This window comes from Falco peregrinus, chromosome 8, assembly GCF_023634155.1.
Source record: "Falco peregrinus isolate bFalPer1 chromosome 8, bFalPer1.pri, whole genome shotgun sequence".
NCBI classification, from domain to species: Eukaryota; Metazoa; Chordata; class Aves; order Falconiformes; family Falconidae; genus Falco; species Falco peregrinus.
In genome coordinates this window covers 63,871,084-63,895,600 of record NC_073728.1, presented here as the reverse complement: position 1 = coordinate 63,895,600, position 24,517 = coordinate 63,871,084, and the positions used below count along the sequence as shown (strand labels likewise).

At 49.1% G+C, this 24,517-nt stretch overlaps 1 protein-coding gene across 1 annotated transcript in view; it reads right to left on the bottom strand.

The window, feature by feature from the left end:
- Positions 1-24,517, bottom strand: part of PDLIM4 (PDZ and LIM domain 4) — a 54,164-nt gene that overhangs the window by 6,639 nt on the left and 23,008 nt on the right. The window contains exons 3-5 of the mRNA XM_055812816.1: positions 21,189-21,273; positions 4,949-5,127; positions 2,369-2,526 (exon numbers count right to left, since the gene is read on the bottom strand). Of these exons, the coding sequence (XP_055668791.1) occupies positions 2,369-2,526; positions 4,949-5,127; positions 21,189-21,273 (422 nt within the window). The remainder of the gene's footprint in view (positions 1-2,368; positions 2,527-4,948; positions 5,128-21,188; positions 21,274-24,517) is intronic.

The window sequence follows — 24,517 nt, the reverse complement described above, 5'->3', positions numbered from 1 at the left end:
TGCTCGAGTTGTTGGCTTCCCCCAGCATGAGATACGGTGTGCTTGGACTAGGCACGCTCATCAGCCAGCATTTAACAGTTAAGCTGTCACTGTCTCTCAGATAGAGCGATTGGGTACGCTGTTTGAAAGAGAGACGGGTGGAGGGAAAAAAGATTTTACAGCAAAATGAGCCTTGCTGAGAGGGCTGCTTCCATCTTCCCAAACGATGGATCATTTCCTTCTATGCGCCAGCCCACAATCCCACCGTAATTTATGGTCCTCAGCAAGGCAGTGAGATGCTTTAATCCCACAACCTTAACCATCACATCCCCGTTTGTGGCTGCAGTGCTCATCCTTCACATGCCAAAGGTGCTTACGGAGGCAACTGCAATGATTCCTCCAGCCACCACCAGATCCTCAGCACGAAGCATTGCTGCTTAAGGGTGCGGCACGGGGCTGGTGGTGCTGAAGAAAACACGGCTTCCAGTAGAAACACCTTTCAGACAATGACTTGTTTTATATGGGACACTTGGCTCCTCAGGAGAGGAGATCTTGCCTTTAAAAGGACAATGCACAGCAGGCTTGGGCCAAAATGTGTAATTGTAGGCTTAAGAAAAAAGGAGCAGGGGTGGAAGCTGTAAAACAACCTAGCAAGAACACCCCTGGGGATTTAAACCATGCTGAAACATCACAGAGCTTTATGCCAGGAGAGATGCTTTTCACTTAATTTCTCATTCCCCATGAAATAAACAGCGTTGTAACAATGGAGGCACGAGTGAAACTGCGCCGGCAGTCGGTCGCACATCCCCTCTGCCCGCTGCACAGCACAGCCAGGAGGGAGAGGGTCGGTGGCAGAGCCCTGGGGGTCTGGGGACTATCCTGGCACCTCTCTGTCACCCCCGCCCCCCCTCCGCAGCCCACACCTTTTCCATTCTCCCTTTCTCCCAAAGGCAGTGATGGGTTTCTGCCACCCCAAGGCTGCAGGATGTGAGGGGAGGCAGAAGCAAACCAGCAAAGCTTCTATTTTGTTCCCTTTGCCTGGCACAGAGAAGGGAGGAAGGCAGCAGCATTACTAATTGCAATTAACACAGTCGCTTCCTATTTACTTTTTCCTAATGAGGAGACTTGGGGGTGCAGCAGATGCCGCACAGGGAAGCTGCCCGTGCTTGCTCTCGGTGAAGGACTTGCAGGCACAACTGAAGCCCGTAATTAGCATCGGTTTTCCTGCCAGCCTGGGAGGGGCTGCAACATTTATACCCGCTGCTTCCAAGGCTGATCCTATCTTACGCTTTGCAGACATGCCTCAGTACCACTGAGAAAACTGAAACTGGTGGAAACTCTTGATGCTCAGAAGTTACCTGTGATCGTCCTTCTTGTGAAGCAAGAAGCAATTTCCTTCTAGTCAAAGAACAGGGTTCTCCATCGTTCTATATACACCGGACCTGGAGCACCACAGCCCGACTCGCTACCTCTCATGGATTCATGATGAGATTTGCAGTAGTGGGTATTTTCCCATAAAATCTAAGTTCCTGGACTCACATGACTGGAGTGCGAGGCTCTTGGAAGGAAGCAGAAAGAAAAGTCTTGCCCTAATGGTTGTAAAGCGAAGCCTGGAAGTTTGAACTTAAAGGCCCCAATGGACTTAAGGTTGAAAGGCAAGTAAAAAGAAGCTGAAATATATAGTTTGGGGATCTTATTATATAATGCTCAGCATTGGCCCCTGCCTGCATTAACCTTGCAGGCAGGAAGCTGTGACAGACCTGAGAAGTGAGCCAAGAGTTCCTGATCTCTATCCCTGCCTTGCTGAGGACCATCCCACATCCTTATGCAAATGCCATTTACTTAAACAGGCCTACAGTTCTCCACTGGTGATCTTACACAACTGCTCTAGGCCATTACTTTCATAAATGATCTCAGGAAAACAGCTGCCATGCAGAAGCTTTTTGCAATTCCAGCTTTCACACGATGCTCAAGTCAGCCATCGAATCTGGCAAGCCCCCAGTTGCTGGCCTAAGTCCCTGAAACCCTGATTTGAAACCTGCTGTCCACGTGTTGCCCTTCACAGAGTGCTTGGACCCTGCCGTGTCAAGCTGAGCTGCCCCAGCACTGAGTGATGTGCAGTAAAATGATGGTGCAGAGGAATCTGCAAACCGCCCCCCCCATCAGCTCTTGCAGCCAGGTCCTTTAGAGGCTTTTCAAGCTTCTGGACCTCAGCAAAGGAAGAAAGAACTCAGCCTGCAACAGCATCTTGGTGGGCTTCAGGCCATGGAACGGGGTGCAGAGGGACCAAATGATGGTTCAAGCCCCGCAGCAGCACAGTGCCACAGCCCCAGTGGCAGGGAGGTGTAGGGACTGGTGGGGACACGCTGTGGGTGCCAACCCTCCTTACCGTTCTCGCCAGCCTCCAACATGCCCTGCAAGTATCGGAAGGATCCAGACTGCTTAGGCTCTGAAACGGGCTTTTCATAATCCTGAAGCATCTTGTAGACATCCGACTCCACATCAATCCCGTTTCTGTTCCGTGGGAGAGACTTCATGGGGTCAACGCTGTTTTAAAGAAGGAAAAGCTCAAGTCAAATATAAACAGCAACTGTCAGCTCGTCAGGGAGGTACTGAAACCTCCACATTCCCACAGATTCAATCAAACTCAAACACCTCTCTGTTCCCATGGGTTTCTCTGCCTGGAGGTATGCCTGTCCCAGGAGCAGCCACCGAACCAGGGAAGTTAAACTTGTTCCCTGTTGGGCTCCAATTGAGCAATGTAGCTGGGGCTGGCCCAGGTACCCGCAGGGAAGAGGACGGCTGCCACAAGCACTGTAACTTGCTTGGCCACACATGGAATTTATTGAAAAAAATGGGTAAACCACTGCATTTCATTAATTACACAGGGCCAGGGGGTCCACGGCCCCTTGTACCACTGTGAGGGCATCCGGCACAGGGAGAGCGTGTGCTGCTGCCCAGCACCGGCACGGAAGCAAATCCCCTGGCCAGCCACCAGCGCCTCTTTTGAAGTGAGCGTTTCTGTAGGTGACTGCATTAAAGGATCCATTGGTCAGACAGAGCCCACAGCTTAAATGAGAACAGCACCCTGCGGGGCTGCTCAGCACTCAGGGAACGAGAGCAGCCCCGTACCTGCCCCCCCAGCCACATGCCCACATGCCCACCTTCGGCATCCAGACCTGGAGCTGCTCCTTGTCTGTATGTGGCATAACAGACAACAAATAGTCATTTAAACCATTATTCCAGTTCAGTCGATACATCAAAACATGAAAAGCATAGTTAGGAATTAAAAAAAAAATATTTTGGGTACATGTTTAAGTGTCCTGCTGAGTAGGGGGGAACTGAAGTGCTGTTGAGCTTCACTGAGGCCCAAAAGCACAGCACAGCTCCAGCAAAAGGGGCTCCTTTTCCTTTTTAAGGAGAAGGTCATCAAGGTCTTTATAAAACCAATAAATACAGCATGAGCCCTGAACGCCACCAGACAGCTTAACATATTTTAGCCATCATCTGACTCATGTTCTCCATCAGCAATACATTCATGCTAAAAAAAAAAAAAAAAGAGAGAGAGAAAAATAAAATTCACTTACAAACAAACAGAAAAACCAACAAAACCCACCCCAAAACAAAAGAAAATTCATTCTCAAAGAAGAGCCAAAGCTCCATTTTTGGGAAGCGACCCACCCAGCAGTGCCGGTGCCGGCGGGCAGAGCAGAAGTGCCGCTGCTGGGGCTCGGGGCTGCCGAGGCAGCTGAAGACCCGTTGCTGCGACTCCCGGCCAGCCCAAACCCCCGTGTGCCCCGAGTGCCGACCTGCCTGCCTACAGCCCTCTTGTGCACCAGTGCACACGCTTCCAGTGAAAAAGGGCAGGTTTTGACCAGTCCAGCCTGATCAAGCACAACTCAAAGAGATCGCCCTCCTGCCCCCGTCCTGCTCCAACGCCCAAGCTGATCTGGCTTTTGGCTCACACACAGATAACAGCAGATTTTGCTCTCTGTATTTTTTGTGCAGTTCTCTTCTTTCCAACTTCATTAACTTCCCTGGAGCAGCACAGGGAATAAGCTGGCTCGCAGCATCACTGAAATAGGAATTTGTGCAGCCACAGAGTTCCTGAGCTGAAAAGAAACTCTCTCTGCTCTTTGTACTTGATACAGACATTACTTTCTTGCAGAATATCTTGCCAGTCCGGAGAAGCATAAATCAGCAGTGGCGTAAGCCATGCGAAAGCATCACCGTCCACAACCTGGCCTATCTCAAAGTCCGAGTTATCCACCCAAACCATTCTTGGCTACACAAAAGCTTTTTCTTTCCTACGAGCATTATTTATTTCTCAGCCTCCCAGACAGCCACACTGAGCAGATCGTACATTGATAAAACTCCCAGTTTACTGGGGTTAATTTTCTCCATGATATCTCCAGCTCCCAACCCAGGTGCTGGCTCCTGGCTTTGTGGCGGTGCAATCCCCACTCCTAGGACAGCCCTCCATCCCGCCTTGAATGTATCCTTTGAAAAAATGGGATACTAATGTCTGTGACACTCCCTGCAATTAATCCCAGCCTGGGGACTGGACCTGAAGATGCCCATCTACCTACCCCCGCTGTCAACAGAAGGAACTTTCACAGATCTGGAACACCAGCCCCTTCACCCCTCTCAGAGAGAAGCGATTGAACATTGCTGCAGCATCACAAGCTTAAATTCAGTGTAGCAGTTACTACATACGTAGACATGGTCATTTTGTTCAGAACTTGGCATCTCCAACCATCCTTTTTTTTGAGTTTTGGGGGGCTTTGGTTGTTTAGAGTTTTTTTCCCCCGTTTTTTCTCCCACCTACACTTGCCCAGCCCAATGGAGCAGGAGCTGAACCCAGCACCTCTGGAGCTCCAGGAGCAAAACAGCTTCAGTGCACACCCCTGAAATTGAGCTTGCAGGAACAGCAGTGGGACCCAGCGTCTGGGCCATGCTCTCGTCCTACCTCTGGGCCGGGGTGATGTGCAGCCCGCTCAGCTGGCCTGGCAGAGCTGACTCGGAGCTGCTGTTAGCGTAGAGCCGGGTTGGGTGGTGATGCTGCACATTCAACATCTGCTTGTTGTCCATAGGGCTGCCACCAGCCCCGTGGGGCACTGGCCTCCTGCTCTGGGCAGGCCCGTTGTCCTGGAAGAGAAGAAAAAGCAGAAAAACCTGAGATTTATAGTTCTTGATTTGATATACACGGAGAGGCTGCCCTGGGACTTGCAGTTTGCAGTAATGATTTTTTATACGTGCTGTGGAAAGCAGAGATATGCAGCAGGAAAAGGAAAATGCAGGCTTGACCTGCAGTTAAATCTTGCTGAATCTATGCAGCTTTCCTTGGTCTCCAACCAAATGAACTCGCCTGTTTCTCCAGTGTGAGCCACTGCCAAGTATCCTGCATTTATCCTCCTGTAAAAGCATATTTGTTATTTCCGCAAAAGAAAGGCTGCGAGTCTGCTTCTCATTTTGCGTTACATCACTCTGAGAGCACTTACCGCTCTTCTGACTTCGGGGCAATCGCTCTGATTTACATTAGCAAAGCATGATAGAAGCAAGGCACGATAAAACCTGAGCTCTGCCTGTGCGCACAGGTCGGGCAAGACCTGAAGCCAAGGGGCCAGGCTTGGTATTTTCACTTATTTGCAGCTACTCTTGTCCACAAAGATCCGTGTTCATTTTGGGAGGTTTTCTCCCCAGATCAGTCATTCACAGTGTGAGAAAGGCACCGGTCAAGGGTTTAGCTCAGTATTCATATTTTCATTTGCATTTTAATTCCCAAGGCAAACTGCAGAAATCTTTTTGCCATATGACCTTAAGTTAGGAACTCAGATGCCATTAAAACACAAGTTTTCCATGTTATTTTACCTACATAAAACATTACCTATGTGTTTTTCCAAAGCTTTGCTAGTCAGCCCTGCGCACACCCATAAATCCCGCTGTACCTACTGCTAATCTGGCCACAAACCACCTGAGTCAGGCGTGGGGGAGCGGCCAGCAGCCCCTTCCCAGTGGAGGGGCTAATTCCAGCCATCAGGAAAGGCAGCAGAAAGCCAGACACAGCCTAAGGATGCACACCGGCTGCTGCTATGCCCAGTCACGTGAGTCAGAAATGTGCCCATACCAATGGAAGAAATAGATGCTTTATAAGATGCTGTAATCTGTTTAATCTGGTTTAATCTGTTTCAGGGCAGATCCCCAGAGATGCTGCCTTGCACCAGCTTTTCAGTAGACTGGAGCTGATGCAAAACCAAGCAGAAAAAGAAAACACCGTCCTGTGAACAAATAACAAAGTGCATGTTACTGGGCTCTAATACAAAGCTTACTTTTGACTGAAATAATCCAATAAATACTAATTGGAAACAAATGTCTATCACTGGTGCATAGCAGAAAACACTGGCGCTCCCAAGCCTTGTAAAAATGAGCAGCAAAGAGAAATAAAAACCAGATCCTGCCAGCAAAAGATCTTGAAAGTCCAGTTCTTCAGTTCTTTCCAAGGCAAAACTCCCATTGATAAAAACTGGGCTTAATTAAGAACTGCAAGATGGTGCCTTTGAGTTTTTCTTCTGCTCTCAGCTGAAAACCTGCAGATTCTGGCAAGCTCCTGGCACTTCCAGTGCCTCGAAAGCTTCAGCAGCCGCTCCGAGCCCTCTGGTCCCCACTCCTTCCACACTGTGCATGCACACACATGTGGGGAGAACTGCTTCCAACAAAATAACTTCAAATTATCTATTAAAAAAAGGAATTTAGCTGCCAGGAATAATATAATTTTAACTGTTCCCCAATTTATGTTCTTAAAAAAAGTATAAATACAACCAGGCTATTGGTTTCCAATTCCCAGATTGACATTATTATTTCAAGGAAAATAAAGAAAGCCCTTTCAACCATGACACAGAAAGGAAAAGAAGGATCATAAATGTTTCGGGGAAAAATGCAATGGCCCATGCTGGCTGGCCAGCCATCACGAGCTACAGAGTTATGCTTTTAGAAACCACGACCATGAATTCCCCGTGCGTGGGAGCCCGTGCGAGGGCAGCTGGAGCTCTGCCTGCCGGGCACAGGGCAGGGTCATCCTCTGGCTCCTCCACACCAGGGACATCCAGACCCTTTCCCACAGAGCATGGCAGCTATTTCTGGAATGAAAACCTCCTCCATCAAGGGGCCTAGAGACCATCATCACCACAGACCCCCTTTAATCCAAGGTGGCTTGAAAAGCATTGCCCTTTCATCCCCATTAAGCTCAGCAATTTGTACATCGACAGCGAATGTTGCTATAAGGTACAGCGTACAGCCTGCCTGCTCTGCAAAGGCATGGAAGCCCGGTGATGGAAATAGAGCGTTTCAGAGCCCTCCCTGCACTGCTGAGCTGCTCGGTGCCCCTGGTGCCACCAGCTCCCTGTCCCTGCAGGAGGGGGATGCTCATGGTGGTGGCAGCTCAACCTCTACTTCTGCTCAGCCATGACCCAACAGCATCCATAGGGATCAACAGCCTCCTCCCAATAGACACCGGAGAGCTCCCGCTACCCTAGCACCCATCAGACCGAGACCACAGAGGTGAGGCACTGGATGTGCCTCAGCCTTTTCCACCAAGTCCTTTGCAGGCTTTGGAGAGCTGTGCTGTGTGCTGGGGGCAGCTCAGGGCTCTGTGGGAAACAGGCAGAAGGTGTGTACCCCGCTGAGAGCTCACTGGTCCTTGCCTTCCTCGATGCTCTCAGTTTCTCTGCTACGCGACCCCCCCGTTGCACAAAAAGCTGTTCCTGGGACTGAGCTCAGTCTCCTTTTCCTCATCTCAAAGGCTGGGAGACCTTCAAAAGGCTTCGCATTGTGCAAAACACTCATGCACTCGCTCTCGGAAACCTAGAACCAAATGGATTTCTTTCCAGTTCTCAAATTCAAGATCAGTTAAAATTTCCCCTCCTTTGGGACCTAATTTGCTTCTCTCTGCTGGCTTTTTCTTCCTGCTTTTTATGGTCTCTCTTAAATTAAGAGGGTTTGCAAACCTTTCCTAACAGCTGGCCTGAGAAGTTTCACAGAGAAGAACTCTTTTAGCCTACAGACAAGAAACCCACAAGCCGTTCCCTCACGCTTGCCTTCCCGGACCATCAATGACGAAGCGAAGCCCCCCCCCGACACACAGCGCTTGGAGCTGCTGGAGCCCAGGCTGCCCTGCTCCTGGCAAACACGATCTGCGCAGCTGTCCCACACCAGATAAATCCAAGGCAGGGCTGGAAAGGAGCTGTTTGAAGTCCCGGTCCCAGGGAGCTGGTGGGGTTTGGGGTGGTTTTGTGTGCAGCTGCAGTGCTGCTGCAGCACAATGTGCAGTGAATGCCCTCGGCCAGCACCCAGCTGGACCCACCTTTGCTGGGCACCACCTTGCTGGGGACACCCAGCCTGTCCCTCCCCACCAGGGGAAGGAATGAGCAGAGGAAAAGGAATTATTTGGAGGAGAATAAGCCACAGCAAACAAAAAAGATGACTTGCAGCAACCACCTGCCCCAGCCATTCCATGCACGGCCTTGCCAGAATGCTGCCTCCTCCTCCTCCTCCTCCTCAAGATGCATTTATCAGCATTGCACGAATGCAGCCTCTGCCTTATCAAGCACAGGTAAGAGCTGCCTTTACCAATACAGTATTTATATTCTGAGGAACTATTTCCAGCAGAAGGAAAGGGTGACACAGGGTATGGGAGTGTTTCCCATACCTTGGCAGGAGGCGCAGGAAGCTGGGGCAGCGGTACACAGGTAGCTGCAGCAGGAGCAGTGCTGGCAGGAGCAGTGCTGACAGCACGTAGCGCCTTGCCCGGAGTTGCCGTAGGGCTACAAGTGCCGATGAGGCGCGGTGGGTCGGCTATTGCACCTGAGCTACCGCATCTCTGCACGCTGAGCCTTGGACACCGCCGGCCAGATGCCATCAACTTGGCTTGCACTGAGCTGCACCTCCCTGCCTGCAGTGTCTCTGGCACATTCTTGGGTGCTACTCTTTATTCAGATAAGAGAAAAGAGAAATGTAGCTGGGTTTGGGATGCCTGGCTCTTGTCCCCACCATACAATGCAACATCGAGAGAATGAAAGGAATGATTTTCCTTTTATATTTAAGGGAAGGATGCTGAATGACAGGTTGCTTGGATTTAGTCATGGAAATTCCAAAAAGAGCCAGAAATACGGAGAGCTTTTATGCCTTCTTCTTCTACAAGCACTTCAGTTCAATTTCTAGTAGTCCCTCTGTTCTATGCCTGCTTATTAGTGATGCTCTCTTCCCCTGTATCAGGTATTTCGTTCAGCTACAGCACGATGCCTGGACATAGCTGGTGGAGCAATGTGCACAATCAGTGAGGTAATGAAGCTCAAATGCTTTTCACAGGACACATGGTTTCCAATGTCAGGAAACATATAGGGGAGCATTAAAAGAAGCAAGCTGGACATTCCAACAGAAATACAAATCTACTCTGTGGCTTCACCAAGCAGAGCTAATGCGTGCTCTAGGTAACGGGTCAGAAGACGGGCTTTGCCTGCTCATTACAGCTGTGGCGCTGACTCTGCTGGAATAGCTGAACCGAGGCACTTTCATCCCTTAGGGCTTTTAGTTGAACCTGTCATAGGACAGAAGACTCAAAAAATTAAGTACTTCTATCAAGCTAATCACTGCTAAAAGAAGTGTTCCCCTAAGTAGGAAAACATGCTGCCAACCTAGAATTTTGGAAAGGTTTTGAAAATTAGCCTCAGTCCCTCTCTCTCTGGGAGCGAGTTTATCATATTGTGAATCCACCTTTTGTAAAGACAATAAAAAGCAGAAATTTCTATGGATTTTTAAAATACGCCAAGGCGAGCACACTCTTTCAACTACCTACTTAACAGGAGTAATGCTGGGATCCAGAGCTGGGAAGAGGATTTAACTTATTAAAAGTTAAACTCATGGATTTAAACATAACCCATCTCCTGGCAAGCAGAAGTCCCCCGTGCTCGCCGCCTCGGCCGCTCTTGGTTCCAGCTGATCTCAGCCCGGAGCTTCAGGGCTGCGTTTTGCAGAGCTGCAGGAGTTACCTGGCCTTGGCACCCAGAGAAGATGCTACAGTAGACACAATTCTTTTCAGAGTTTTGGGAACTTGCATTTGTATTCTGATACACTTTGGTAAAATCTGACCTCAACTTTCCTCAAGTTTGACCACTTTGATGCCTCAATTTTTCTTACTCTTAAGAAAAAAAAAACCAATCCCAACCAAAAAGGAATTTTTTTGACATTTCACAAAACGCCCTATTTGCCCTTCCAGCCTTTTTCAACTGTGAGTCTTTAGCTCTAGAGGCCACAGGTTTTAGACACAGCTTAAGAGAACTTCAGACTTCATGTTCTGATCCAAAGCACTTAAAGTTCATTCATTTCTTTTGCAGTATTTGAAATTACACCCTTAAGAGGCCAGAAGTGCAAACAAAATAACTAATCTCATTTTTCAGACTATCAGACATCAAACCCGAAGATTGCTAATTTGAGAAGCCAGCGTTGGCTCCTAGCAGCTCCATGGAAGCACCTACACCCGTGGCCTGATTTGGAAGGGCTTTGAGCAACAGTTGGCTTCAGCATATCTGAGAAACCTTCCTTGGGAGAGGACCCACCAGCTGCAGAGCCAAACACACCTCCCAAATGACACCCTCGAACCCCAAATCCATCCCGGAGCCACTTGGGCAGCGGTGGGAGAGGATCTGCAAGGAGAGGACGGGCTGCAGCTCTGGTGCCCAGCCACTGCAGGGGTCACCTGCCCTGAGCCCAGGGGAGCCAGTCCTGCTCTCTGCTATAAACACATGCTGCATCAGCCTTAGACAGAGCTGAAGGTCATTAATGGCTTCGATGTACTTCAGATCCACTCACTTCCTAAAACCGAACGCAGTCAGTCAGGGTCAGCTAGACATTTTGCTGCCAACAAGCTGAATTAGAGACGTGAGCGGTGCTACTTGTGCCCCAGGAGGTCAAAGCATCCCTTAGCTGTGGGGTCACCTGGAAGAGGTACCTCTTGTGACCACGCTTGGTGACTTGTGTCCATTCTCCAGTGGCAGCAGGACAAGCCCAAGTGCTCTGGCTCCTCATCAGCATTCAACTTCTCTCTCCCAGCTTGGGTAGTCGAGCCCAGCTGCGCTCTGCAGCATCCACCAGTGATTCTCTGACTCTCTGCAATGTAGGGCTAAAAGATGTGTCCCTGGCATTGGTCTCCAGCTGCCCACCACAGAAGTGAAGTGGGCAAAAGGACCTTCCTGCGGAACCGGGTAATGCTTGTATGTCACTATTACTGTTATTAGGAGACCATCAGACCATGCCCATTAGCTACACCTGAAGGAAGGTCAGCTTAGAGCAAACCCATCGCAGCTCCTGCAAGGCTGAGCAGTGGTTTGAGACCAGTCCCCACCGTGCCTGCTGTCCAACATCCCCAGACAACCCGGTGATGGCCTCCGCGGCTTCTCCAGCAGACGCCTGGCACCACTGGCTGCCCAGGGCTCGACGGGACCAGCTCAGACCTGGCAGCGAGAGAAAAGGGTAGAATACGAGCAAGGGTCTCTCTAAAGCAAAGGTGTAATTCCTGCCCTGGCTGCCTTTTCTTCTGACACAGTCGGACTTTGATGACGTGATTCTGACCTCTCCTGGCAGAGGGCTTTTTGTGGGTGAAGTTTTACTGCCTTCATCACTGCAGGTACTATTTCATGCAAATGTGACAAGCAATTAAGCCTGAAGACATACCGTAGCATATTCCGACACCCTCAAGACTGAAATTCAGCCTCTGCACAAAGGACAACTGCAATGTAGCAATCCCTTCCCCTCATTCCCCCCAGCTTTTCAACAGCAAAGACAGTGCTTTGTCTCTGATAAACTGGTTCAAAAGTCCCAGAAATGGAAATCTTATTATTACCCCACAGAGGTGGTGTACAGGACAGACAGCACAGTTTTCGCTCGAATGCAAATAACAGACTTACGCCGTGGCCAGCATCTGCAGGAGTGGGATTGATTCTCCAGCTCGCTGCCTCAGAAGTCCTGTGGCAAACCCTTATGACAAAGGCTGCCCCCAAAGCTGGGGGAAAAAGGATAAATTTTAAAAGCTGCATACGTTTTGACACATATGTCCCTATAAGCACAGTTCAGATGTCCTGTTGAGATGCTGTTTTTATAGCCTAAGCAGGCTTCAGTCTAACTTTAAAAAGCTCTAGTAAGTATGATCCCACTATTTAGCTCAGCTCAGAAGATTAACAGATAAGAAAAAAGGCTGAGCATAGTTTGCTGAAGCTGGATGAACAGAGTGTGTGGGTTATTTTACGAGATAGATTTCAAAGATTTTGCCAAGTTCCTCTTTCAGCATATACCATGATCTGAAGAACTTTATCCATCATGTCCTTCCTACTACGCTCCTTTCACAGTCATCAGCTAAACACCAAATTAATTTTTCAGATCTCTCTAAGTAAGAGACCAAACCCTTAAAATCAGATGGTCTTTTAGTTAAAAGGCTGCAGACAACGTTCACATGAAACATGACTCAACGCAGAGCCTGGCTGAGCCCCAGCCTGCCCGCGTCCCCAGGACAGTCTGTGCCCTGAGAAGGCACGGCTGTTAGCACATGGCAAGTCACGTCTCAGGACAGGGGCTCAAAACGAACCCCATGGCTTCTTGCTGGGTCTTGGACGTGCTGAAAAACATCGCTGGGTCACGTTCCGGTAGGCAGAGTGCAGCCCCTGTGAGCATTGCTAAGGTTTGCTCAGCTTCGTGGTGTTGGACCTGGCAGTCAGGTTCATTTTAAAGCACTTATTTCTGTATTACATGCTGCAATTTCTGCTGAAACCCCTGCAAGCAACAGCAAAAACATTGTGTGAAAGTCTCCATTGCCTTCTATTTAACTGCTGTTCTGGCAGGGAGCTGGCTGAGGTCAGCCCCATCACCTCCCGTCACTGCAAATTTCCAGCCACAAACCCCCATTTCCACAGGTAAAACCCACACACCTCTACATACAGAAGCCTGCCTTTGTTTTTCAGGAGTAATTCCCTAAACACATGACTCCAGGAGCTGGGGCTTGACCCAAAGCCCCGGCTGCCCTCGCCCCGGGCACTGCAGAGCTGCCAAGGCAGGTGCCAGGCTGAGGTTCGCACCAAAGGGGCAAAAGCTGAACATTTCCTACCAGCTCTAAATGATGTGTCACGTTTGACAGCATTATAGCAGCCTTGACGAGAGTCACCCAAAATGTATTTGCATGGACGGGAAAGTTTCTAAACCATTTGTAAACAATGGTTGGGAATTTCTTAACTTCCAGGAGGAAGACATCTATGCCTTTCTGAAGGAATGCTCTCACGAGAAGCAGCTCTGCAATATAAAATGAGGTATTTTTAAAATAAACTGGTTTTAGGGTAAGCTGGGAAAATACTCCAGGTCTGTATTTGCACATGCACATTGTCAGCACTATACATTACATAGCACAAGGACAGCATATATCTAACCCAGGGACAATCTCTCACAATTAGAGAAGCAAACTACACCGACCCTTCTGAAGGAGCAAACACCTCTCCCCTTGGTGCAGTCACGCTGATGGCCACCAGCAAGGGTGTGATGGTTGCCAGCTCCCAGCGGTGCAGCAAACAGCTTCACCCCCCCGTGCGAATTAAGGAGATCAAGAGGGACTGGAGTGCAATGCCACGACTTTATCCCTTAAGCTACCTGGCTCCCCAGCGGCCTCTTAAAAATCCACAGCGATGGAAAAAAGTTCCCCAAGACCAGCAAGAACGATTAAAATGTGTTTCCATTTATCTCGCCTGCTCCAGTGCAGAGGGCATGTTTTTAATATCAAGGGTGCATGCAAGGGAGTGTTTAGCAAGCAGACAGAGGAGGGCTTTGTACAAACATGTCGGTTTTATTAACACTTTCATACAAAAAGCAAGATAGCTGGGGAGCATGCGCTGCGCTGAGCTGGAGGTCACAGGGCACACCAGCTGCATTTGCCAAACACCTTTGGGCACAGCTCTGCAGCCAGGCAACGTGAATACATCTGGACAGGGCAGCAACTACTGCACTGCAGTAACACAACACACTTGCGTCAAGGCTCAGGCTTGGTGTATCTCCAGCTCTCATAGTCCTCAGCCAGCCTCAGTCTGGTTCATATGTGCACAGAACTAATATTTGTAATAAGTAATTTTAGAAGAAATTAGAGTAGGTGAAGAAGCCTAAGAATAAAAGAATTTCTATGTATCCTATACATAGTATTTAATTTTCAGCCATACAGGAAAGTCTAATGACCATTAATAGAAAATAAACATCAGTGAAACATCAAGGTATTTTTTGCAATATAATAACCCTGAAAAACAAAGGTAGAAGAGCCTCAAAATTCTCTCCTCTCTCCAGCGGCAGCAGTGCCCTCCTGCCAGATGATTATCTGACCTTAGCTAAACTCAACGACAGTCTAAACCCCAGGAAGGATTTTCCCTCTGCTTTCCGGTGTTCAGGGTCACCTTCCCAGCCCAGCAGCAGACAGCCATGGTGTAGGAGAGCATTACTCAGTGCAGGCACCAGGCTGATGCTCCTGCCAGTGCTCAGCCTCAAGCTGCCCTGCTGTGCATGGGCTGCTGCATGCGTTGGATCAGACTCCCCACTGATAGAAAATAATGTCTACTACAGAGGGGAAAAAAACCCCAAACCATCACAAGTATCCAGCCCAGCCTCCTGCCTGCTCCCCCTCCTCTTAGGGAAGATGCTGCTGGTCCCATTTCAGTGACACCTGACTGAGCCACCATTTAATGCTGCTATTAAATCACTTTTCTCACCATCTGGTGTTTGGCTTAAGGAAGAAACCTAGTGAGCTTAATGCAGGCAATGTCCCTATTCCATCCTTGCCAGCTTACTGTCTCTCTCCTCTACTCCCAGTTGTGGGAATTGCTGCATTTCCAAGTGTTATCATATCATACTTCCTGGTTTGTGGTTTTTTTTTTTTCCCATAAGTGCCTTCAGCAGCTAATTGAAAGACAAAAGCATCACTGGCAACAAGCTAATCTTCAGACTAGAGAAATATTACCTGCTTAAACCCCAAAGATGCCTACTTCATCAGTGTGGCTTATCTGAACGTCTCTCTCTGTGAAAGCCAGGGTAAGGTACACAGGAAAACACAATGAAAGCAGTAGGATAATATTTTTTGTTTTCATTTTGGAATTCCCCAACCTTTTGCTTTTACTCATTAATAAAGAAGATAAACTCAGCTCGAATTATAACATGTCTTGGGTTTTCCTGCTAACAAACAAGCACTGGCAGTGCCTGTGGGACATCCGAGCCCTGCATGGCAGGAGCAGGCTGTTCCAGGGGATGGGAGGCAGCTACTGCAGCCTGGCTGTCCCAGGCTCTCCGCTCTCCCTGGCTGCCACTTACCCACCCCTCCGGCCAAAGAGAGGTTTGGGAGCAGCTCCCTGCACTTGACGCATCCCCTTCACCCGCCGTGCTGGCAGCCGGTCTGCCCTGTGCCACTCATCTGGCTGCAAGGAACCTAGGGGACCACAGTAAGCATCCCTCCTGCCCCCATCACCCCATCCCTGTATCAGCATTGCCATCCCCTGCCCCAGCACCCCATCCTTGCACCAGCATTGCCATCCCCTGCATCCAGCACCCCATCCCTGCACCCAGCATCACCACCCCCTGCACCCAGCTGCCTGGGACGGTGCTCTCTCTGCACACTCTCACCCCAGCAGGTCACACAAGCAACTGCCAAGAGCAATTAATTTATCTTAAGTGAGCAACAAGTGAAAATGGAATGGGGTAAGTTATTTTTCCCCGATGGATAAGAACACAAACACTGAACTATGCCTCCCTCTGCTTCCAAGCAAACACCTGGTATTTCTGAATACACAAGCAGGCTGTTTCTGAACCTGTGTCAACAGAATCATCACTGAAACCGATGTTATCAAGTAAAATAACACGGTGTGTATCTACCTTACTTCTTTATCCAACAGCATTTTCTGTTTTGTCTTAAATCAACCCACATTGTTGCTATTTCAGTATAGCACCTATTTACCTTCAACAAAACCAAGTTATTCAAGGGCAGAAGAAAACACCATTTTGAAGTTTCCATTCCCATTTTTTCCCTTCATCCTAAGATTGGGTTTTCCCCTTTCAAATACCAGGATTGTTCAAGCTCACTTGAAGATGCCGATTCATGTAAGAGATACATAGAGGATTTCACATGAAAGTTACAGCTACAACAGTCTGACGCGTCAAAGTGGTTCTGAGAAAATGCCTTTGCTTTCAAATGATTTAATATTATATCAGAGCTACAAATAAAAACAGACTTGTGTGCAACCTCTTCACCCAGTATATTAGACCAGTGGTGTTGGTGGTACATATACCCCTGACTCGAGTGCGAAGCGCTGTGTGAGTGTTCACAGCTCCAGGCTGACGCCGCTTGCAGCCGCCGTCAGGATTCAGCATGTTTCTGCTATTAAATCAGCCCTCAAACAACAAGCTGGGAGTTCCCATGCGACGGGAACCCGGGCTTGTGCCAGGGCATTATCTCATCCTTTGTTTTCCCCAAAGTATGAGGCAGACATTTTCCCTCTCCTGCCGCCCCGAGAGCACCGGCCGATGCCCGCGCGAGGGCTGGGTGCACGGGGGGGGCAGGGGTCCTGACGAGAGCAGACATAGCCCATCCCACCGGCCAGGGGAGGAAGGAAGGTCGGTCACCTCCAGAACGGGAATTCTACCTCCCCAACAACAAGGCTTTAACCCCCAGTTCACAGAAATAAGTCTGGGCTATACCATGCTTTCACAAAGTTGTATATGGAAATTTCATGCACACCACCAGCCTGCTGAGAACTTAATGCAATACGCAAAGCTAATTAATCAAATGAGGAGTAATTAATCCTGAATAAAAAAAGCCCAGGCCTTCTCCACTTCCCAGAGCTCAGCCCTCAGTCAGAGGGTCAGGCTGGAAAGCTGCCGCTCCCGGGGCACACGCAGCACAAGAGGGGACCACGGCAAGGGGGAGCGGGAGCACTGACCCACCGGCCCCATCCCTCCTCCAGGAGCGACACGGGTGCTGCTGCGCTGGCTCGCTGGCACTGGGATGCCATTCCCGTGGGACAGGGCGAATGGACCGCCTGCGGGAAGTACCACTCCCTCTCCGGGCAGCCGGAGGAAACCCAGCCTGTCACCCCACACAGCTTACCTCAGCCAAGTGTCCAGGTCTGGGAGGGCTTGCATCCTATTCCAGCTCTGGCTATGTGCTGCCAATTCAATTTCTGCTGCAATTATTCTCCCACCCAGACACTTGATCTACTGTCAATTAGTGCTGATGAGGCTCTGCCCCACAGCCTGAAGCCCGTGTTTCCAGCCCTCCTGGGCCAGAAACCTGCCAATTCTGGCAGTATGGGAACGGTCAAGAAAACAAACATCCTCTCCTTTTATTAGCACCACATGGCAGTATTTTGACTAGCGAGTTCACGCTACAAGAAGCCGAAGACAGCGGGATCCCCAGAAACTGATGGACCAGGCTCTGCTCTCTCTGCCTTGCTGAGGCGGGACAGCCAGGGCCAGTGCCTGCAGCGATGCCGACACAGGGCGCACAGCCGGTGGCAAAGCCAGACCGGAGATCCCAACACATCAGCAATGATTTCATGTCTGCGTGACGGGATCCTGACTTCATGCAACGGTGCTGCTGGAGAGCACCGAGCCGCCCTCAGCATCCCCGTGGGTCCCACCGTCACCCACAACCAGGTCCGGCAGACACGAATCTTTTCGTTATTTAGGATGCAAGTTTGAAAGTCACTGAATTTGTGACCTCCTCTATAGACTCCTGCTGTTAAGGGCAGACTTGTATAGTGTAACCAACTGATAACCGAAGCCTGCTTTTTTAAAACAAATGGTATTTCACGAAGGTGACCCACTAGCATCCTGTTCCATGTAATTTCTGCTGTGAACAAGCAGCTCTCTCCACTTCCAGCTTCTGCAGTTGTGAGGGCAGTTATTCCCTGCAGTCATGGCATTAATCAGTTTTAATAAGAAGGACTGATTACATTCTTGGTCTTTGCATAGGGGTTTTCCACAAAGCTCAAATGACAAACCACAACAGATTTAGAAAGAGAGGAAAGCTCATCAGCTGGTCCATACCTTCCAAATTCTCTCGCACAAAAGATAACTGCAAGCCTCGCTGCCTTCAAGACAAAGACTGCACCTAAATAAATCAAATTTAATTATAGGGTATATGCTTTCCTAGAAATTGCACAGATTTAGGCATTCTGCTTATGCTCACACATTTTGGGGCCTCTAGCAAGAATTACTGTAGTCACAAGTCAAAAGACTTTTTAGACATCTTTGCCCATTATGATGGAAAAGTTGACAGAGTAAAACCTGGAGGAAGGAAAGACATGTGCTCCACATTACTGGAAAGGCCACTTGGGGTAAAACTCTCAAAACCCTTTTCAAGGACAACCCCAAACCTATTTTTGTGATTTGAGGGCAGAATTCCAGCAGATTCCTCCCCTTTCCCCGTGTTTCAAAGCAGATTGCTTTTTTCCAGATGCGAGGAAGTGCACCTAAAGGTTGTGCATTTTGAGCCAAGCTATTACTTTACAATGAACCTTTTCTTTCTCACGATCTAATAAGTGCCTTTGCTCACAGGGGCTGAGCAAATACAGCCCCGGGTCATATGGCATCGCTCCACCAGGGACTCCAGCCACGATCCGAATCTCTGCTCCTGGGGGACAGGATGCCTGCTGCAAGGGTCTGCACTCCTGAGTGCTGACGATCACCCCTAGCATCAAGCAAATAAGAAGACACCTGCAATAACACAGGGCTTAGGACAGCTACTGGCACATGCACCCAGCAGTCAGCGTGAACCATGCTGAAGCCTCAGCCACACTCAAGGCACAGTCGGTTTGGGGAGGGAGACAAAACAACCGGCACGCCGAGGGTGCACCCACAGCAGGAGCACTCTAACGCGCGCATGGCAGCTCCCTTACTGCCTCTCTGGGAAACCCAAAAAGCCATTAAGCAAGATGACGTGGGGATAGAGCCACTGAAAAAGACAGCAAGAGCTGGAACCTGCCATCTGTACCTGTGAACACTTGTTCGCATGCCTCTCTCAGTGCCTCGCCACAAACACATCAGCTTTACCCACCGAATACTCCCCAGATTTACACATTCTCAGTATAGGTCTGAATTCAGGAAAATCCATCTCTACCTCCTCGTTACAGTCTATGTAACTGTCTAATTTTTAAAAAGATCCATATGTAGCATATATTAATAGTCAGATTCAAATCCAATCTGCATTAAACCTCAGAAATGTTGTATCTGGCAGTGTGACTGCTGCACATTTGTTCCTCATTTAATATTATTCATAGAGTTTTGGGTACATCAAAGTCTATTAAGAAAAAATATCTGTCAGAAAAGATTGCCATAATTGATTGATGAAGCAAACGTGGCCAGAACTCAAGGCTCAAGCACACAGATCACCCTGCCCCGTCAGTCAGTGCAGGAAAGATGAGCAGACCCATGAGTCGCTCGTGTGTGATAGTGGGGTGGGTTTGCCAGTGCTGCCGCTCTGCAGTGCCGGCAGCTGCCAGCCCCTCTGCCCTCTGGTCCTGGGCAGGAACGCAAAATATTTGCAAATCCCACATGCACTGGCCAACAGATTCACAGGCGTGACTATACAGGTCTGCTCTTCGTGGGGTATGGAGAATCTCACTCCCATCCTTGTCACTTGATGGAGTTACTGCTGCCAAGGCTCTTTTCCTGGGAGGGCTGTGGGGGGACCTTGGGACCCTCATCAGGACACTCAAAAAGCCACCTCTAGAAACCAGCAGCAGAACTAAGCCAGTAGCATCCTCATGTGGGCACTTTGCAGGTGCTGGAGAAAAAGCTCTCCTGAACCAGCCCAGGCCAGAAGCCACCTTTGCGGAGAAGGAAGCCGCACCAGCAGTATGTGAATACTTGGCATCAGCACACAAGCACTCCTGCCTCGCTGCAGCAGTCATGGTCTTGGTTTCTTTGTCAGCCTGATGTACTTTTGTTTTCTGAAACCTGCAGGCAGCTCTGGTGCCCCTGCCCCTGCTCTGGGAGGAGTTGGCCAACCTGCAGCACTGAGAAGGCTCAGCAGGCTTCAGTCCTGCCATGCATTCCCTCGTGTGCCCTGGGAAAGCTGGACAGAAGAAAACAACTCCAACCCATGCGCATCTGCCCTGCACCTATCCGAGGGGGAGCAAGACATCAGGAGGTCCCCTCTGCCCCATCCCCTCCTCCTGGGCTCCTCCTCATTCTCTGGCTATCCCTACTGCACCCATCATGGACCAGCACATCCAAAAACCCAACAGCTGGGTAACTCAGGCAGAAAGGGAGGAGTGAGATATGGTTCCTCTTCCCTTTGAGGAACCAAAGGAGAATTAGAGTCATCTTTGACCTCACTAACAAGCTGTTACTCAAGAGCTGGGTATGGAAGATGAAGATCTACTCAGGTCCACCCACCTCCCAGCAGCAGGGTGCTGCTGGAGACAGCCCCGGCGGGTGGAAAGGCAGGGCAGGCTGCAGGCAGGGTGCTGGCAGGAGGGTCTGGGGAAAAGGGTTGAAGACAGAGGGAAGAGGCCAGCTGCAAAACAGAGAGAAGGGAGAGAAAGGAGCAAGACGGGAGGGAAGAGGAAACCATTACCCCCCAAAAATATATCCACCATGTGAACTGAATCACAGTCACGGGACAAGGAGGGTGCGGTGGATTTTGCAAGCAGCCGAGAGGAAGGCACGTCAGCAAAGGCAGGTGCAAACAGACCCTGGGCATGCTGTGGCTCCAGGAAGGGCAGGCATCTGGCAGCTCCATTAGGAAGGCTCCATCAAAAATAATGCTGACCACGAGCTTGGTCACTGGGCTTGGGAGATCTGGTGCTGGGTGCTGCCCGCCCCGTGGCACTGCCCAGCCTCCTCATGCCACCAGCAAGCTGATTCCACAAAGCCCAGCTTGTGCAGAGGGCAATTATGGAGCTGGGTTTAAGCCAGATCAGGTCAGGGATCTGGTTCACAGAAGCCTGGGCTTTACCAGCCCAAGCAAAGCACAACAAGACCTGCATGGAAACACCTAACCAACGTGATGCTTTAAAACCATGCATAGAAACTCCTTAAGCTCTGGAAGGACTGCAGGCAGAGCAGAGAGGTTTCCAGATATGGATCTCTTTCCTCCAGAAAAGCCAGGCTGGAAGGGCAGCCTGTGTGCCGGGCTGCTGCCATACCTGTGGCTCCGGCTCTACGTTGATCCGGTACGCTTGAGCCTTGCCATCTTCCAGAACAGGGGGTGACCAGGTCTTCCCTTCAGTTCTGCAATGGGAAATTAAGTAAACTCAACTTACATTAGTTTAAAAAAACCCCAAACCCAAAATCAAAGCAGCAACACACCAAACAACAAAAAAATCCAGACTTCTTAAAAAAACCCAAACAACAACTGACAAAAACCCACCAAACCATACATGTAGTATATAGGCTTGCCAAAGAATTAATGTATACATGTGTTTGCCTAAAATTATCCTCAGAAATACTACAGTGGTAAACAGAAAATGCCAATTCTGTGTTATTAAAACCATGAAGCGCAAAACTATTCTTGAACTACAGGCTCCTGCTTAGTGTGGAGTTTAAGATACAAATTTATTTCAGTTCAAGAAATCAGTAGACAGGCTTGTGGTGGTTCTTGTTTTACATACTGCTGGCTTTGCCCCTTTATTCTGGCCCTGAATCCTGAAATATACTCCGAATGCGTGCATGTGTGTATGTATATATATATGTATGCATGTAATCCCTGGCAGGCCCGTATACTAGACCACAGCAGAAATCGTACAAATGCCTTTCAGGGAGAAGGCTTATGCAACCCTGTATGAATCATCTTGACCCTTTCAGCAGGTGCCAGATAGAGGAAGCCCTACAAATACAGTTTCCATTCACAAATGCATCTTCAGTCCTGCCAAGCCAGAGCAGGATGCTACCACTATCCAAAGATTTTTCCATGTGCCTGATCATTTTTTCCCCACAAAGGTACGTGGGGCACGGCCGGGACAAGATCTCCAGCGTGGCTGTCCTCTCCAGCACTCAGGGCACGAGGGAGCTGCGGGGCTCAGGTGAGGTCCAGCAGGGACATACACAGGCTTCTCTGGGTGCTGAGAGGTTGACTGAGGAGATGGAAACTACGCAAAGTATAAGATAAATTCTTCACATGCAAACTGTTCTGTTTACCATCACAATCCGCATATGTACCACTTAATGAAAACAGCTCTTGTTTGATAGGCACAGATCGCTGGCTGCGGCCAGGTGTCCTCTGCTGGACTCTGGCCCCTGCCACACACCACGTTCAGCTCTAGTTTAATGATCTGCAGAGTCCAAGTTTGAAAAATAAGGAGCGTGGTTTTAAACCAGGAACTCCTGAGGTGATATTTTACCTTTGCTATTTTGCCTCTAAACCGGTCAGTGTACAGACCTACCTTTCCAAACTCAGGGTCCAACCCAAACCCTCTCAAAAGCAAAGGCTCCCACCGTCTGTAACGCACTTCGGATCCATCCCCTGAGGAGTTCAGCTTTTTTTGTTCCAAACCACTATTCAGTACTACCATCACAGCTTTTTCAACAGGGGATAACATACTCTTTCTCATAGCTAGATGTCTTGTTCTGATAAGTTATCTTTACTGTAATTATTTGATTTTAAGTGGGGGAATTCACTTTAAGATGGTCTTTCCAGCTGTTTTCGGTGGGACAAAAGAAGCCGCCCTTCCCAGGAATGGCAGCCTTCCTAGCAATCCCGACTTGCTTTGTGCCATGATCCAGTGCTGTGTATATCACTTCCACATTGAAAGTTTCATCTGGAGGCCCAGAACAATGAAAATGCCTAATTACATTGGCAGCAAGCATCATTATTATTTCCGTGCTTTTTTTCCCCGTGCACTGAATCAGCCCGATGTGTGCTCACGCTGCCGCTGAGAAGGGGCAGTTACGACATTCCTCTTTGCTCAGCTCTGGAGCCCGCATGCCAAACACAGCTTAAAGGATCCCTGAAGACTTCAATTTGCCAGTAAACAAGAACTGAGATTCAGAAAGTGATTCTGATTGCAGAAGATAAGAGCGATAGCAGTAAATTTGCTCTGCATGAAGCTACGGCGTTCATTCACCGGTACTGCCAGCACATTCTAGTTGGAATTTCCCAGGTCCCCACATCCCTGACAAACAAAAATCACACCATCTGTGCCAGAAAGCAGCTAAACTTGTGTTTTCAAAGAGCCATTATAGGTGCCTTTACACTTAATGAAAGACATGGCCAGACTTAGGTTTGCGTATAGAATGACAGAACGGTTTGGGTTGGAAGGGACTTTAAAGATCACCTAGTTTCACCCCCCTGCCACGGACAGGGACACTGGCCACTAGCCCAGGCTGCCCCTAGCCCTGTCCAGCCTGGCCTGGAAGCCCATTCATAGTCAGTAGGCTTCACCATCAATTCTTTAGAGCAAACAGAAGTTCTTGGTATGAGCCAGGCAGCCTCATACAGCTCCCAGCGATGGCCGGAGCAATGCCAGACTCACCTCAGCCACAGCTTCCACTTGAATACTCTGAAATTAAGCACAATTTAGGTTCTGTTTGGTCCTTCTAAAGGCAAAGCAAAGGGGTACGGAAGAAACAGGAGCCTCAGCAAATAGAAATGCAAGTTGTAAGTTTGATGAGATTTCTGCTTACACAAGGAGACTCCTTTTCTGCAGGAACAGCAGAATATGAGGTAATCAGAAATAATTAAGAGATGACTCTGAGTACGATGCCATGGGCAGCTACTGGAGAAGGGGCTGATGCTCCGAGGAGCTGACACCCCTGTGCCCCTGGCAGGACCAGCAGCACAGGGGGTCCCCTGCAGCCCCCCAGGACAGGGGAGCCGAGCCAGCCCTGGAGCAGTGGGGACCATGGGCTCAGCACGGCCACCCCAACCCACTCTGGCAGCAGGTTCACGCTGCCAACAGTCAGAGCTTTGTGTTTAGGCAACAGCAAAAACTAATCACACTTTTCTAACGTAATGGGTGTGAGATCAGACATCACGCTCAAATGTTCCAAGTCGTTTAACTTACTGCTCAAGGACAGGAAAAGTGTTTTCAGATGTGTTGTAGGGGATTAAAGTCAGCTATGTGGAAATCATTACCCTGTGCTAGCAACACTCTGCCATATTTTAATGGCTGCTAGGACAATCCTAAGAAAAATAACTTGACCGAGGTCAGTGCTGGGCCTTCAACATGGGGCTTCGTGGGAAACAGACCTGTTAACAAGACAGAACTAAAAAAAAAAAAAAAAAAAAAAAGTTGCAGACACCTTTTATCCCACCATTTGTTTTCTAAAAGTCTCAACATCATTCTCAAAAGATTACTTGCATATGCTCACATATTTTACCAGAGTGTTTTTTCACCTGGTAATGATCTGCAAGTCTTGCTCTTTACATTTGTAGAGGTGCTTTTAAGTTGCAAGATTTCCAGGGTCTTACTGAATTTCTAATTTCTCCATCCCCTTATAAACTAACATTTAGCACTTGGCAAAGTGCCAGACCCGA